Source organism: Moschus berezovskii, chromosome 3 (genome assembly GCF_049115385.1).
Source record: "Moschus berezovskii isolate FMDL1 chromosome 3, NW_MosBer_1.0, whole genome shotgun sequence".
Classification (NCBI taxonomy): domain Eukaryota; kingdom Metazoa; phylum Chordata; class Mammalia; order Artiodactyla; family Moschidae; genus Moschus; species Moschus berezovskii.
This window is the reverse complement of record NC_142462.1, coordinates 40,722,183-40,738,752: the sequence shown is the minus strand read 5'-3', so window position 1 is coordinate 40,738,752 and position 16,570 is coordinate 40,722,183. Positions and strand designations below refer to the sequence as shown.

The following is a 16,570-nucleotide window of genomic DNA, read 5'->3' as shown; positions in this document are numbered from 1 at the left end:
TCAAAATGGCTGTCTGAGGAGGCCTTACAAATAGCTGTGAAAAGAAGAGAAGCGAAAAGTAAAGGAGGAAAGGAAAGATATAAGCATCTGAGTGCAGAGTTCCAAAGAATAGCAAGGAGAGATAAGAAAGCCTTCCTCAGCGATCAATGCAAAGAAAAAGAGGAAAACAACAGAATAGGAAAAACAAGAGATCTTTTCAAGAAAATTAGAGATATCAAGGGAACATTTCATGCAAAGATGGGCTCGATAAAGGACAGAAATGGTAAGGACCTAACAGAAGCAGAAGATATTAAGAAGAGGTGGCAGGAATACATAGAAGAACTGTACAAAAAAGATCTTCACGACCAAGATAGTCACGATGGCGTGATCACTCACCTGGAACCACACATCTTGGAATGTGAAGTCAAGTGGGCCTTAGAAAGCATCACTACAAACAAAGCTAGTGGAGGTGATGGAATTCCAATTGAGCTATTTCAAATCCTTAAAGATGATGCTGTGAAAGTGCTGCACTCAGTATGCCAGCAAATTTGGAAAACTCAGCAATGGCCACAGGACTGGAAAAGATCAGTCTTCATTCCAATCCCAGAGAAAGGCAATGCCAAAGAATGCTCAAACTACCGCACAATTGCACTCATCTCACACGCTAGTAAAGTCATGCTCAAAATTCTCAAGCTAGGCTTCAGCAATATGTGAATCGTGAACTTCCAGATGTTCAAGCAGGTTTTAGAAAAGGCAGAAGAACCAGAGATCAAATTGCCAACATTCGCTGGATTATGGAGAAAGCAAGAGAGTTCCAGAAAAACATCTATTTCTGCTTCATTGACTATGCCAAGGCCTTTGACTGTGTGGATCACAATAAACTGTGGAACATTCTGAAAGAGATGGGACTACCAGACCACCTGACCCGCCTCTTGAGAAACCTGTATGCAGGTCAGGAAGCAACAGTTAGAACTGGACATGGAACAACAGACTGGTTCCAAATAGGAAAAGGAGTACGTCAAGGTTGTATATTGTCACCCTGCTTATTTAACTTATATGCAGAGTACATCATGAGGAACGTTTGGCTGGAAGAAGCACAAGCTGGAATCAAGATTGCTGGGAGAAATATCAATAACGTCAGATATGCAGATGACACCACCCTTATGGCAGAAAGCGAAGAGGAACTCAAAGGCCTACTGATGAAAGTGAAAGAGGAGAGTGAAAAGGTTGGCTTGAAGCTTAACATTCAGAAAACGAAGATCATGGCATCTGGTCCCATCACTTCATGGGAAATAGATGGGGAAACAGTGGAAACAGTGTCAGACTTTATTTTTTTGGGGCTCCAAAATCACTGCAGATGCTGATTGCAGTCATGAAATTAAAAGACACTTACTCCTTGGAAGGAAGGTTATGACCAGCCTAGATAGCATATTAAAAAGCAGAGACATTACTTTGCCAACCAAGGTCCGTCTAGTCAAGGCTATGGTTTTTCCTGTGGTCATGTATGGATGTGAGAGTAGGACTATAAAGAAAATTGAGCACCGAAGAATTGATGCTTTTGAACTGTGGTGTTGGAGAAGACTCTTGAGAGTCCCTTGGACTGCAAGGAGATCCAACCAGTCCATTCTAAAGGAGATCAGTCCTGGGTGTTCACTGGAAGGACTGATGCTAAAGCTGAAACTCCAATACTTTGGCCACCTCATGCGACAAGTTGACTCACTGGAAAAGACTCTGATGCTCAGAGCGATTGGGGGTAGGAGGAGACGGGGACGACAGAGAATGAGGTGGCTGGATGGCATCACCGACTCAATGGACATGAGTTTGAGTGAACTCCGGGAGTTGGTGATGGACAGGGAGGCCTGGCGTGCTGTGGTTCATGGGGTCGCTAAGAGTCGGACACAACTGAGCGACTGAACTGAACTGAACTGAAAGCGTCTTTTAATTTCATGGCTGCAATCACTATCTGCAGTGATTTTGGAGCCCAGAAAAATAAAGTCAACCACTGTTTCCACTGTTTCCCCATCTATTTGCCATGAAGTGATGGACCCGGATGCCATGATCTTAGTTTTCTGAATGTTTAGTTTCAAGCCAACTTTTTCACTTTCCTCTTTCACTTTCAGCAAGAGGCTCTTTAGTTCTTCTTCACTTTCCGCCATAACGGTGGTGTCATCTGCATATCTGAGGTTATTGATATTTCTCCCAGCAATCTTGATTCCAGCTTGTGCTTCCTCCAGACCAGCGTTTCTCATGATGTACTCTGCATAGAAGTTAAATAAGCAGGGTGACAATATACAGGCTTGACGTACTCCTTTTTCTATTTGGAACCAGTCTATTGTTCCATGTCCAGTTCTAACTGTTGTTTCCTGACCTGCATACAGGTTTCTCAAGAGACAGGTCAGGTGGTCTGGTATTCCCATCTCTTTCAGAATGTTCCACAGTTTATTGTGATCCACACAGTCAAAGGTTTTTTCATAGTCAATATAGCAGAAAGAGATGTTTTACTAGAACTCTCTTGCTATTTTGATGATCCAACGGATGTTGGTAATTTTATCTTTGGTTCCTTTGCCTTTTCTAAAACCAGCTTGAACATCTGGAAGTTCACGGTTCACGTATTGCTGAAGCCTAGCTTGGAGAATTTTGAGCACTACTTTACTAGCGTGTGAGATGAGTGCAACTGTGTGGTAGTTTGAGAATTCTTTGGCAATGCCTTTCTTTGGGATTGGAATGAAAACTGAGCTTTCCAGTCCTGTGGCCACTGCTGAGTTTTCCAAATTTGCTGGCATATTGAGTGCAGCACTTTCACAGCATCATCTTTAAGGATTTGAAAGAGCTCAGCTGGAATTCCATCACCTCCACTAGCTTTGTTCATAGTGATGTTTCCTAAGGCCCATTTGACTTCATATTCCAGGATGTCTGGCTCCAGGTGAGTGATCACACTATCGGAATTATCCGGGTCAATAAGATCTTTTTTGTACAGTTCTTCTGTGTATTCTTGCCACCTCTTCTTAATATCTGCTGCTACTGTTGGATCCATACCATTTCTGTCCTTTATTGAGCCCATCTTTGCATGAAATGTTCCCTAGGTATCTCTAATTTACTTGAAGAGGTCTCTAGTCTTTCCCATTCTATTGTTTTCCTCTATTTCTTTGCACTGATCACTGAGGAAGGCTTTCTTATCTCTCCTTGCTATGCTTGGAACTCTGCATTCAAATAGGTGTATCTTTCCTTTTCTCCTTTGCTTTTTGCTTCTCTTCTTTTCACAGCTATTTGTAAGGCCTCCTCAGACAGCCATTTTGGCTTTTTGCATTTCTTTGTCTTGGGGATGGTCTTGATTCCTGTCTCCTATACAATGTCACATACCTCTGTCCATAGTTCATGAGGCACTCTATCAGATCTAGTCCCTTAAATCTATTTCTCATTTCCACTGTGTAGTTATAAGGGATTTGATTTAGGTCATACCCGAATGGACTAGTGGTTTTCCCTACTTTCTTCAATTTAAGTCTGATTTTGACAATAAGGAGTTCATGATCTGAGCCACAGTCAGCTCCCGGTCTTGTTTTCGCTGACTCTATAGAGCTTCTCCATCTTTGGCTGCAAAGAACATAAAATCTGATTTCGGTGTTGACCATCTGGTGATGTCCACATGTAGTGTCTTCTCTTGTGTTGTTGGAAGAGGGTGTCTGCTATGACCAGTGCATTCTCTTGGCAAAACTCTATTAGCCTTTGCCCTGCTTCACTCCATATTCCAAGGCCAAATTTGCTTGTTATTCCAGGTGTTTCTTGACTTCCTACTTTTGCTTTCCAGTCCCCTGGAAAAAAGGACATCTTTTTTGGATATTAATTCTAGAAGGTCTTGTAGGTCTTCCTAGAACTCTTCAACTTCAGTTTCTTCAGCATTACTGGTCAGGGCATAGACTTGGATTACCATGATATTGTTTGGTTTGCCTTGGAAATGAACAGAGATCATTCTGTCATTTTTGAGATTGCAACCAAGTACTGCATTTCGGACTCTTCTGTTGACTATGATGGCTACTCCATTTCTTCTAAGGGATTCCTGCCCACAGTAGTAGATATAATGGTCATCTGAGTTAAATTCACCCATTCCAGTCCATCTTAATTTGCTGATTCCTGGAATGTCGATGTTCACTCTTGTCATCTCCTGTTTGACCACTTCCAATTTGCCTTGATTCATGGACCTGACATTCCAGGTTGCAACGCGATATTGCTCTTTACAGCATCGAGCCTTGCTTCTATCACCAGTCACATCCACAACTGGGTATTGGTTTTGCTTTGGCTCTATCCCTTCATTCTTTCTGGAGTTATTTCTCCACTGATCTCCAGTAGCGTATTAGGCACCTACCAACCTGGGGAATTCATCTTTTAGTGTCCTATCTTTTTGCCTTTTCATACTGTTCATGGGGTTCTCAAGGCAAGAATACTGAAGTGGTTTGCCATTCCCTTCTCCAGTGGACCACACTCTGTCAGACCTCTCCACCATGATCCGTCCATCTTGGGTGGCCCCATACAACATGGCTTAGTTTCATTGAGTTAGACAAGGCTGTGGTCCATGTGATCAGATTGGCTAGTTGTCTGTGAATGTGGTTTCAGTCTGTCTGCTCTCTGATGCCCTCTCTCAATGCCTACCATCTTACTTGAGTTTCTCTTACCCTGGACGTGGGGTATCTCTTCACAGCTGCTCCAGCAAAGCACAGCCGCTGCTCCTTACCTTGGACATGGGATAGCTCTTCTCAGCCGCTGCCCCTGACCTTGGACGTGGGGTAGCTCTAAGAACTTTCTAACTAATCCTGTCATCTTAAAATGTATGTTGTGGGAGTGAGTCTCAGAATAGTATATAAGGCCTTGATAAAACTAGTGAGTAGGGGCACTCTCCATCCCCCTTCTGATGTCTATGTCAGAAGCTTTCTCTGTCCCTTTTTTCACTTTAATAAAACTCTGCTACACAAAAGCTCTTGAGTGATCAAGCCTACTCCCAAAGCTAAATCTTCTTCATGAATCCAACATCATTCATTGTAAGCTATCAGAACTACTGGGTCAAATGAATATATTTTTTGAAACCAATATTTTCTACTGTTATTCTGATTCTGAAAGCAATGAGAAATATTTATTAAATACAGTCAACTAAATGAACAAAATGAAGTAATTCAAACTTCTCAGAATCCTCCTAGCCCAAGTAATGAACAACATTTCAGAGTATTTCTTTTCACTCTTTTTCTAGCACATAATTTTCTTTATTGTATAATCTATTTTCTGTTTTGTTTCAATTGGCATTATCTTCTCATTTTTCTAATAATCATTATATCAAAAATATTTTCCCATTTAAAATCTTTGTTACATCTAGTGTTAAAGAGTTAACAATATGTTATAAGGTTATATCATCATTTTATTAATCATACCCCATTGTTGAAAACTTTTTGTTTTCTCATATTTTTGACTCTCATAAATAATACTAAGATTAACATATCTGTGCATAATTTCTTTCTTTACATCACACAGATTCCTTGGTGTAAATTCCCAGATGTGAAATTACTGGGTTAGAGAACGGGACCATTCAAAATGTTTGAAATACTGCCAAATTGTTTTCCATATGGCTGTCATTTTTAATGATTACATAACATTTCATCCAATTAGTACAGCATGACTTTTATAAACATTATCATATTACTGGAATTTAGATTATTTCCAGTTTTGTTGTTAGAGATAATGTTCAATGAAAGTTTCGTGAATAAACACTAATTTGTTTACAACTCTAAATTCCTCTTAGGCAAAATCCCAGTACATAAAGATGTACTTATACATACCTGTTCCACAACTGTGGGAAATTCCAATTGAGCATACAAAAGAACCTCAAAGTACTCCAAGTCACACAGTCAAGTTGGTCAAAGCACATCCACTTTAATTCCATGATGGAGTAATGACCTCACGAGACAGGCTACCCTGGGCCTCTCACTTTGATCCTCATTATTCTGAGCACTGCTTTCCTCAAGGCTGGTTACTGAACCACCAGTCATAAAATTATAATCACCTTTTATCTTTGTATCTTTCACCTTACTGTTTGCTATTTCAGTATCACATGCTAATATTGCAGAGATGTATACTTAATAATTGCACATTTCAGAAAATCAGCAAAAATGTTATAGCCTCTGAGTGAATGAGAAGCCTTCCCTGGTGGCTCAATGATAGATAATCCACCTGCCAATGTAGGAGACATGGGTTAGATTCCTGGGTTGGGAAGATCCCCTGAAGAAGAAAATGGCATCCACTGCAGTATTCCTCCCTGGGAAATCCCATGAACAGAAGAGGATGGCAGGCTACAGTCCATGGGGTCACAAAAAAGTTGGACATGATTTCACAACTAAACAACAAGTGAATGAGTAAGCAAGTGATTCAATCAAATATTGTCATGAAATTTAGACTAAGAGTTAAATGTTTTGGATAATCTTCACTAGTAAGTACATGCACACACAAATGTACCATGCTTTCATCAATACATTCTCCTTCTTATTTTTACCTCAAACTTCCTCAACCAAAGGATAATTTTAGAACATAAATCCTATAGTCTGGTAATAATTACTATGTAATTTCTTCTTCTCCTTTAGAAAAAAATCCCAGAAGTGGGATTATTAGTTAATAAAGAGTACTATTCCATAATGTTCTTTATATAAAGGCTTCCTTCAGGCATCTGTTTAACCAAAATTATTCAAGGACCTAGGATTTGTCAACCTGAGTACTCATGTGTACACCTCACTCCCCACATTTCAAGTCTGTTTATTTTGGATAGGGGTTGATGTAAAACAAATGTGATTAAATAGCATTTTTCCAATGACTAAATACAGTATTGAGAAAAACTGAACTGATAAAAATACCAGTGAACTTGTAAAAGTAAAGAACATATTTTAGTATCCATAACAACCAGTGGAAACTGTGAGACTTTATTTTTTTGGGCTCCAAAATCACTGCAGATGCTGATTGCAGCCAGGAAATTAAAAGACGCTTACTCCTTGGAAGGAAAGTTATGACCAATCTAGACAGCATATTAAAAAGCAGAGACATTACTTTGCCAACCAAGGTCCGTCTAGTCAAGGCTATGGTTTTCCCGTGGTCATGTATGGATGTGAGAGTTGGACTATGAAGAAAGCTGATCACCGAAGAATTGATGCTTTTGAACTGTGGTGCTGGAGAAGACTCTTGAGAGTCCCTTGGACTGCAAGGAGATCCAACCAGTCCATTCTAAAGGAGATCAATCTTGGGTGTTCATTGGAAGGACTGATGCTAAAGCTGAAATTCCAATACTTTGGCCACCTCATGGGAAGTGGTGACTCACTGGAAAAGACTCTGATGCTGGGAGGGATTGGGGGCAGCAGGAGAAGGGGACAACAGAGAATGAGATGGCTGGATGGCATCACCGACTCAATGGATGTGAGTTTGAGTGAACTCTGGGAGTTCGTGATGGACAGGGAGGCCTGGCGTGCTGTGATTCATGGAGTCACAAAGAGTCGGACATGACTGAGCGACTGAATTGAACTGAACATCTATATCTAGTGTCAAGTTTAAAAATACACATACAGATATTGTCATTCATTCAAACAACAAATACTGCAGAATAACTAAGTGCTGTTCTGTTCCGTTCCGTCACTCAGTCGTGTCCGACTCTATGCGACCCGGTGGACTGTAGCCTACCAGGCTTCTCCGTCCATGGGATTCTCCAGTCAAGAATACTGGAGTGGGTTACCGTTTCCTTCTCCAGGGGATCTTCCCGACCCAGGGATCGAATCCGGGTCTCCCGCATTGAGGGCAGACGCTTTAACCTCTGAGCCACCAGGGACTAAGTGCTACACTCACTAAAATGTAAGAACAAATAAAATTCGGCAACCATCCTACAGAGTTCAGCCATGTTTCCAAGTTTTTAGTAAGTGAGGTTGATACATGTTTGTAAACACGGTCATAGACTCCATAAGAAGAGGAGTAAGAGATGATTTAACCCTCCCTGAGCTCAGTCCTGAGCCAGAAAACCAATCCAGGCAGAACACTTTCATAAAGTGTTATGTATACACTATGACCCTTCCAAGAAAACAACATAAATTTCATTGCCTCCCTTGGTAATCTATTCTAGTATTTCTAACAACCATAAATGGTGATCCTCAATATCTATTTCAAAACTGACTCCAAAAATGCAAAATAGTTTATATTCTTATAGGACAATCATGTGGCTGTGGCACTGTATTGACTGTATTGACTATTTTTATATGAGGTCTGGGAAGACAAGTAGCCAAGTGATAAGATTAAAGTTCCTCAAACCAATATTTAGTGTGCTTTTACACAAATAAGTCCAAGAGTCACTACCACCAAAATACACTGAGAAGGCTGATTCTGAACTCACCATTCATTCCGTCACACTTTGAATTCCCAACATTGAAACAGGAGGTTTTCATGTTGCCAGGAAGTACATTCCACCATTTATATTCAAACCCAAGTGCAGGCTCTGTTCCTGCTGGACATGGCCTACATTCTACAAGAGACAAGTGGGACAGAGAATTACAATGACATCACATCTGGTTAATTTCCTCCTCCTCGGTTCCAAGCACTGCTAAACTTTAATCATCAGGGAGGCAAACAGTAAGGAGAGAGAGTAAAGCTCTTAAGAATTAACAACTTTTTCAAGAGCAGTCTGAAAGAAAAATAATTCTGAGGAGAGTATACACATACTTGATTAACATGAAAAAGGAAACAAACTCTTCTAAAATAATTTCTTTCATTTCTGGGAGTAACTGCTTATACTGAATTAATTTGCATAAGAAAGATAACTCTAAAACAACTTCTCTTACACATGATTTTAGAATCAGTTTCCTCCACTTCATAAATAAAGAAATATTACATCCTTCCTATTAGTTACTAAACTTAACAGAACATTATATCATTTAATTATGAACTGATGACTTGAAATTCAAAATATAGGCTATACTTAAAAGTGATGACAGGAGCTGAGGGGTGTGGAAAGAGTCAGATTTATAAACAAACCTTATTTAAATTAATATTTAAATCTGCACATTGAAATAAAAGTGTCTTTTACAACCATTGTTTTATGTAGCCAAGACACTCTGCATTACCACATCAGTAAAAGAAGGGGAGAGAGAAATTGTTTATTGAGCAAGCATTTATTTTCTGGTACTGAAGTAGTACAGGAGACGTTTTTATATAACTTCTCAATGATGATGAGCTAGATATTATTCTCTGCAACTTTACAAATGAGAAAATTGAATTCAAATTAGTGGATATATCATACTATTGATAGCCTGAAGCAAGCAGATTTGAACCCAAGTCAATTCAACTGCCTTTTATGCTCTCAAAGGCCCTGGATATTAAGCATACAACATGGCTATACTCAAGTAAGGTATCTACAATATTAATGCATTGTAATCTTTATCTAATAAAATTAAAACAAATTCTGTAACCATCATTCTTTAATATTGTTAAGTTTTTCTCAAATGTACACATTGAAACAACCTACTTAGGGACTATTTAATTGCCATCTGATCAAAATAATCAATTTTTTCTATTATTATGGTATAAAATGTTATTATTCCAATTGAAATAGGAGTTGTAGTTTATTCTTCCATCATTTTTTGTGTGCACATACACTGGAAAAGGAGCACTTATCCTTAATCACTTAAATTAGTGGAATTTTCTTAAAAACATCCAAAGCATCATCCCATTAAGAGGATGTGTGTTACATGAAATGCCATAAAAAACTATTCTTTGCTATACTGAATAAGCCACTGAAATCTCATAATTTCCTTATATTTCTTTACTCTTCTTCAGCCTGTGAGATAAGAAAACTATGTGTTTTAAATTTTTTTCCATAAAAGCAATTCAGGACAATGTCAATATGACCCAACAAGTTTATTTTACTAAAGGTCCAATTCTTGGGCCAATTGATATCCCATACCCTTTGTTCCATCCGAAAATGTTCCAGGAGGGCAGGGATGGCAAGATGATGATCCATTGTTATAAAATCCAGGGTTGCAAGGTGGACAATCCTTCTTCTCTCCAGAAGGGGGCAACCTAATAGCATCCGTGAGATCCTCTCGGCAGATTTTGGGTTCTATCCACTTGTACATTATCTGTGTCTGCAAAAGAAAAACTTGCAGGTCCTATAACATGCGTTATTTGCTTTAAACTTCCAATAACAAAAGTGTTAAACTGACAGCCGTAGTAAGGTCCGTCGTAAGGTAGTGACAGAACACAGGGCCAGCTGAAGAGAATCTAAAACTTTAGTAACAAAATGAGACAGAAAAAAACACTTTGGTGGGGAAATAACAGTTACTTCCAAATGGTTTTACGCTAAGCTGCAAAGACCTCACCTCATATACACAGGGCATCATTATGAAATTCCTCTTTAAAACATACAGAACATGACTGCAACTCATACTCTTCTAGCCACTTGTTCACTTTATTCCATAACTGCCCTAAGTTTCTCTGCAGACTGTCTTCCTCATGTTGAGACCCACCCCTTACTACCCTCTTCCTTTCCCCTTTCTACAGCCTACATCATCTTGCTTTGCACATAGTGATGATAAAACAAAAAAGTTATTTTTTTAGCTGAATATCTCTAGCTCTACATTTCAATCCCGTTATTTCATATACTGGTAGCTGTTCTCTGAGTCTTTCTGAATAACCTGAGGTTAGACTACAAGAGCCTTAGCTAAACTATTTCCCCTGAGGCTTCTAGGCCCTGTCACCTGTGTTCTAAATGACGGGATTAAGATCTCCTCTACCTTCATGGATGGTAGTCTTAAACTTTTCTTCTCACACATGTGTGTACCCAAAAACAAAACAAAATACAACTAAGTAGCCTCAAGCCAGCCAAACCCAGAAAATTGTGATTATAAAATTCTTATCTTTTGGAACTAGAAACATTAAGTGAGTTAGCCATTTCAAAACAAAATGTATATGGCTCAGTGAAAAACAGAAAAGGCAGTCTACATGCAAAGAGAAAAATCACTTAAGTTCTTTCATAAAAACACACTTTTTAAAAATAGACTAAAATTTATTTCATATGTTCAGCTGAAAGTACCATTTCTCCTTGAAAGCAGTGGTAAGTCTAATACTGAAGCAGAAGAATCAAAATTAAAGAAAATTCTCTATAGTTATTTCCAGTTAATAATAAATCATATATAGTAAGCCCTTGAGGCCACTCAATTTTCTCAAATATTAATAAATTACCTTATCTGATGAAAGCTGCTTAAGAACATAGTTTAAAAAGTAGATGTTTCAACAGAATTATAAATAACTGTTTTTTGGGGTTTTTTTTACAACTCTGCATTTATGGCCTACGTCATGATACAGCTTAACCAGCCACTTCAACAATCTGCCTTCCTCACCATCTGCAAAAATGATTGCTATTCCTGCTGGAGTTTCCTAAATAGCTGAAAAAATTAATTAGATCCTATATCCAACAGGAGCTCTCAATTCTTCTGAGAAAGACAATATAAAATTCAGAGAATGTAAGCAAATAAACACATTATGCTTGGGGGACTGTCTTTTTATAAGTCTGGCTTAATAAGTACAGAAAACAAGTTTCTGATGATGGTCAATTCACAAATTTGCTGATTTATTTTGACATTAACTAAAACCTCAATGAGTTATGTGTGAGGTATCGCACTGTTGGAAAGAGATGGCTCCCATGAGCAAGTGGGTTGGTGCTGAGGCTGTGCACTGCAGGCTCATCCTGGAGGCATTGTGCAATCTTCCCCACCATTTCAGGAGCTCAGTTATATTATGCACATTTATAAATGAGGAAACTTCAGATAAGAGCTGTTAAACTTGCCCCAAAGTCATACACAGCTATGGTAAAACAGCACTAGCCAAGGAGAGTTGATTTGGTGAGGGTAAAAATAATAAAAAAATGTACTGATTTTAGACAAACTCCCTAACCACATGATTTTTAAACCAAGCACAGTAGATGTTTAAAATTTAGAAAATGTGTACCACCATCAAACACTTGGAAGTCAAATTACAAATGCTCTGTAGGAAAAGTTTTGCTTGCAAAGCCTCTTGCTTCGTATGCAGATTGATTCTGTGCCTCTCTTTCTAATGCAGACAGATGCTTTCAAGTCTGGCTGACTGGGGAAAGGTAATGATTAATATTAATGATATTTAGTACCAGATGGCTCACAGTGCAGGTGAAAAACAAACAATCAACTCATTCTTTGGCAAGCTGAGATAAAATTATGAAACACTTTATGAAACCAAAACTCTAATAGAGCAAAACTTAGCAGATTGCCATTAAGGCTACAGAAGAGCTGTAAGATCCATGTATACTTACATTAAGCATGAGTAAAATATGTTTTAAAGAGATGCATTGGAGGTATCAATTGGAAGTTAGTTTTCACATAAAAATAACATTCAAATTTGAGACTGGGTTTGTCCATGGTTGACAGCTTTCTCCCTTTGGAAGTCTCTGCACAAACCCACCAAACTCTTTGCAGACTGACTGAGCTCATCCAGGCTAAATTACATGTGATTTAAAAGGATTTATTGATTGCCACTCCAGCAAAACAGCCATGTGCGTCACGATGTTCTATCTAACTTAAAAGTTTTCAGGCAGACAGACTATCGCTCACCTCTCTGCCTCTCCCAAACCTTGATCCTCTCCAGTTGCAAACTACTGGGCACTTACCACCAATTCTCTAGGAAGTACTGCCAAGAGTGTGAAAGACCCCTCCTTCAAAGTCGAGTTCAACATCCACAAATGCTCTAAGCTGGTCCTTGGCCCACACTTCTATGCATCAACATTCACTAGGATTCCTTTTCTATGAAGCCTCTGCTGCTGTTTTTCCTTCTCATTTCCTCCCTGTCTCTTCTTTAAATGATTTAAAGCCTGGGTCCCATCCTTCCATTATGTGGAAGACACCATAGGTATCTAACATTGTCCTGAAGGTTCTAGCTGGGGCTTTAGGTAAGAAAATGTTCTAAAATTAAATATAATTATAATAATAAACTGAATTGAAGCTATACATGGATGAGCTGATGGTATTTACTGAGAATTGCATCTCAGTAAAGCTTTCTTTTAGGTAAAGATGTTAAAGAAGATTTGTGAAATTTTTATTTTAAATTCAGAAATCCCTGCTGCTGCTGCTGCTAAGTCACTTTAGTCGTGTCCGACTCTGTGTGACCCCATAGACGGAAGCCCACCAGGCTCCCCCGCCCCTGGGATTCTCCAGGCGAGAACACTGGAGTGGGTTGCCATTTTCTTCTCCAATGTGTGAAAGTGAAAAGTGAAAGTGAAGTCGCTCAGTCGTGTCCGACCCATAGCGACCCCACGGACTGCAGCCTACCAGGCTCCTCCGTCCATGGGATTTTCTAGGCAAGAGTACTGGAGTGGCTTGCCATTGCCTTCTCCATCAGAAATCCCTAGTCACTGAAAAATGCCATGTTGTTTTTCCATCATCCTAATTAAGAAACAAAGCTGCAAGTACATTCCACTTGGTTAAATCATATAGGAAGAAAGGCACATCTAAACACATATCACTGTATACTCTATTTTTTTTAATGTTCTCTACATCTTACTTATGCTATAAAACTCAGAAGGACTGTTACAGACCTTGATCATTAAAATGATCTGTAATATTAAATTTAATTAAAGAGCAAATAAAGTACTAGATGAGCTATTTCAAATCTTGAAAGATGATGCTGTGAAAGTGCTGCACTCAATATGCCAGCAAATTTGGAAAACTCAGCAGTGGCCACAGGACTGGAAAAGGTCAGTCTTCATTCCAATCCCAAAGAAAGGCAATGCCAAAGAATGCTCAAACTACCGCACAATTGCACTCATCTCACACGCTAGTAAAGTCATGCTCAAAATTCTCCAAGCCAGGCTTCAGCAATATGTGAACCATGAACTTCCAGATGTTCAAGCAGGTTTTAGAAAAGGCAGAAGAACCAGAGATCAAATTGCCAACATCCGCTGGATCATGGAGAAAGCAAGAGAGTTCCAGAAAAGCATCTATTTCTGCTTCATTGACTATGCCAAAGCCTTTGACTGTGTGGATCACAAGAAACTGTGGAACATTCTGAAAGAGATGGGAATACCAGACCACCTGACCTGCCTCTTGAGAAACCTGTATGCAGGTGAGGAAGCAACAGTCAGAACTGGACATGGAACAACAGACTGGTTCCAAACAGGATAAGGAGTACGTCAAGGCTGTATATTCACCTTGCTTATTTAACTTATATGCAGGGTACATCATGAGGAACGCTGGGCTGGAAGAAGCACAAGCTGGAATCAAGATTGCTGGGAGAAATATCAATAACCTCAGATATGCAGATGACACTACCCTTATGACAGAAAGTGAAGAGGAACTCAAAAGCCTCTTGATGAAAGTAAAAGAGGAGAGTAAATAGGTTGGCTTGAAGCTCAACATTCAGAAAACAAAGATCATGGCATCTGGTCCCATCACTTCATGGGAAATAGACGGGGAAACAGTGGAAACAGTGTCAGACTTTATTTTGGGGGGCTCCAAAATCACTGTGGATGCTGATTGCAGCCATGAAATTAAAAGACTCTTACTCCTTGGAAGGAAAGTTATGACCAACCTTGATAGTATATTAAAAAGCAGAGACATTACTTTGCCAACCAAGTTCCGTCTAGTCAAGGCTATGGTTTTTCCCGTGGTCATGTATGGATGTGAGAGTTGGACTGTGAAGAAAGCTGATCGCCGAAGAATTGATGCTTTTGAACTGTGGTGTTAGAGAAGACTCTTGAGAGTCCCTTGTACTGCAAGGAGATCCAACCAGTCCATTCTAAAGGAGATAAATCCTGGGTGTTCATTGGAAGGACTGATGCTAAAGCTGAAACTCCAATACTTTGGCCACCTCATGCGACGAGTTGACTCACTGGAAAAGACTCTGATGCTGGGAAAGGTTGGGGGCGGGAGGAGAAGGGGACGACGGAGAATGAGATGGCTGGATGGCATCACCGACTCTGTGGACATGAGTTTGAGTGAACTCCGGGAGTTGGTGATGGACAGGGAGGCCTGGCGTGCTGTGATTCATGGGGTCACGGAGAGTTGGACACGACTGAGTGACTGAACTGAACTGTAAGTACTAGATAATGTGACACAAAAACACTAGCAAACCCTTTATGATCCAACAATTTCCTAGACTCAGAGATTAAAAAAATCCCATGGTTGGATGTCTTCTCTCTAAAAATCAAGCTTCTAAAATGCCCTTCCCTACCAGGCTCTCTCTAGCCTTGACAAAAAGTTTCCAATTTGGCAAAACATGCTGTTCCGTAACTGGGAAGTTCTGATTGTTAGAACATCATTACATACAACTGGAATTTATGTTCTTTAAATTTGCCTAATAAACCCAAATTTTGCCTTATGGGATAACACAGAAAGGTCTATTTGTTTTTTATTCTAAGATTTTCTTTCAAATGCTTAAACTTACTATTCAGGAAATTCTTACCAAGTATCTACTATGTGTAGAAGAAAACATTGTAGGAAATTTAAATATTAGTAAGACAAACTGTTCTGAAAGAGGTTTACAAACCTCTTTGTTCATAAGATACAGATTTACAAACTGCTAAATATAAGAAAAAAATATATGAAGAGGATACAAAAGCATCAGATTTGGAAAACAACAGAGCTGATTAGAATTCCAGTCTTAAGACATAGCCATAAATAGTTATGACCTTAGAAAAATTATTTAATCTCATTAAGCCTCAGTTTTCTCATTTTCAAGCTGGGTATACTAATGTCTAGTTACATAGCTGTTGAAAAAAAGAACTGGAGGCAATGTTTGAAAATATACACAGAGCAAGCATGCAAATAAATATGTAAATGACACCTGCTTCTGCTATTAACACTGTCACTACTATTACTATTATCATCGCTATCATCATCACTTCCCAGAGAAACATGAAATGTCATGGTTATTCAAAGGAAAGAGATCAAATCTCTTTTGGACTAGTAGGAAACATCAGAAAGTTGATCACCAGTCCACCATCCGATGGGGTCCTTCCTCCAATCTGAAAAAATATTTCTAGTAACTTCAATAATATTTCATATGAATTAGTTTAACATCTACTGTCTTTTCTCTGGAGTCTTCCCATTTTGTCAAAATTTCCTCAAGCCTCTACAGAGGACAGAACACAACACTCTGTGTTAATCATATATTCACTTATTAATTCTCTTATTCATTAATTCATTCAAAAGATAATTCACTACCTTCTGCATTCTGGGTACTCTACTAGACCTAAAATTTTTATTTTTTTTTAATAATTAAGAACATGTTTCTGTCTATGGGAAGCTGAGAGTTCAGTGAAGGACACAGTCATCTTTACAAGTATTTGCAATAAAGTGATCTCATATCAAAGAAGACTCTAGAGAGTCCTGTGAACTGCAAGAAGATCACACTGGTCAATCCTAAAGAAACTCAACTCTTAATATTTTGGAAGGACTGATACTGAAGCTCCAATACATTGGCCACCTGATATGAAGAGCCGACTCACTGGAAAAAGACCCTGATGCTGGAAAAGACTGAAGGCAAAAGGAGAAGAAGGCAGCAGAGA

The 16,570-nt window shown here is 39.0% G+C and overlaps 1 protein-coding gene across 7 annotated transcripts in view; it reads right to left on the bottom strand.

Moving 5' to 3' along the window:
* The window catches only part of ELAPOR2 (endosome-lysosome associated apoptosis and autophagy regulator family member 2), a 233,610-nt gene that overhangs the window by 45,166 nt on the left and 171,874 nt on the right, over positions 1 to 16,570 (bottom strand). For all 7 annotated transcript variants that reach the window (XR_016036919.1, XR_016036918.1, XR_016036917.1 and 4 more), the window contains 2 exons: positions 9,944 to 10,124; positions 8,378 to 8,506 (listed from right to left, as the gene is read on the bottom strand). Coding sequence is in view for 1 of the 7 variants with exons in the window: in XM_055420627.2 (XP_055276602.2) it covers positions 8,378 to 8,506; positions 9,944 to 10,124 (310 nt within the window). In the remaining 6 variants the exon portion in view is untranslated. The remainder of the gene's footprint in view (positions 1 to 8,377; positions 8,507 to 9,943; positions 10,125 to 16,570) is intronic.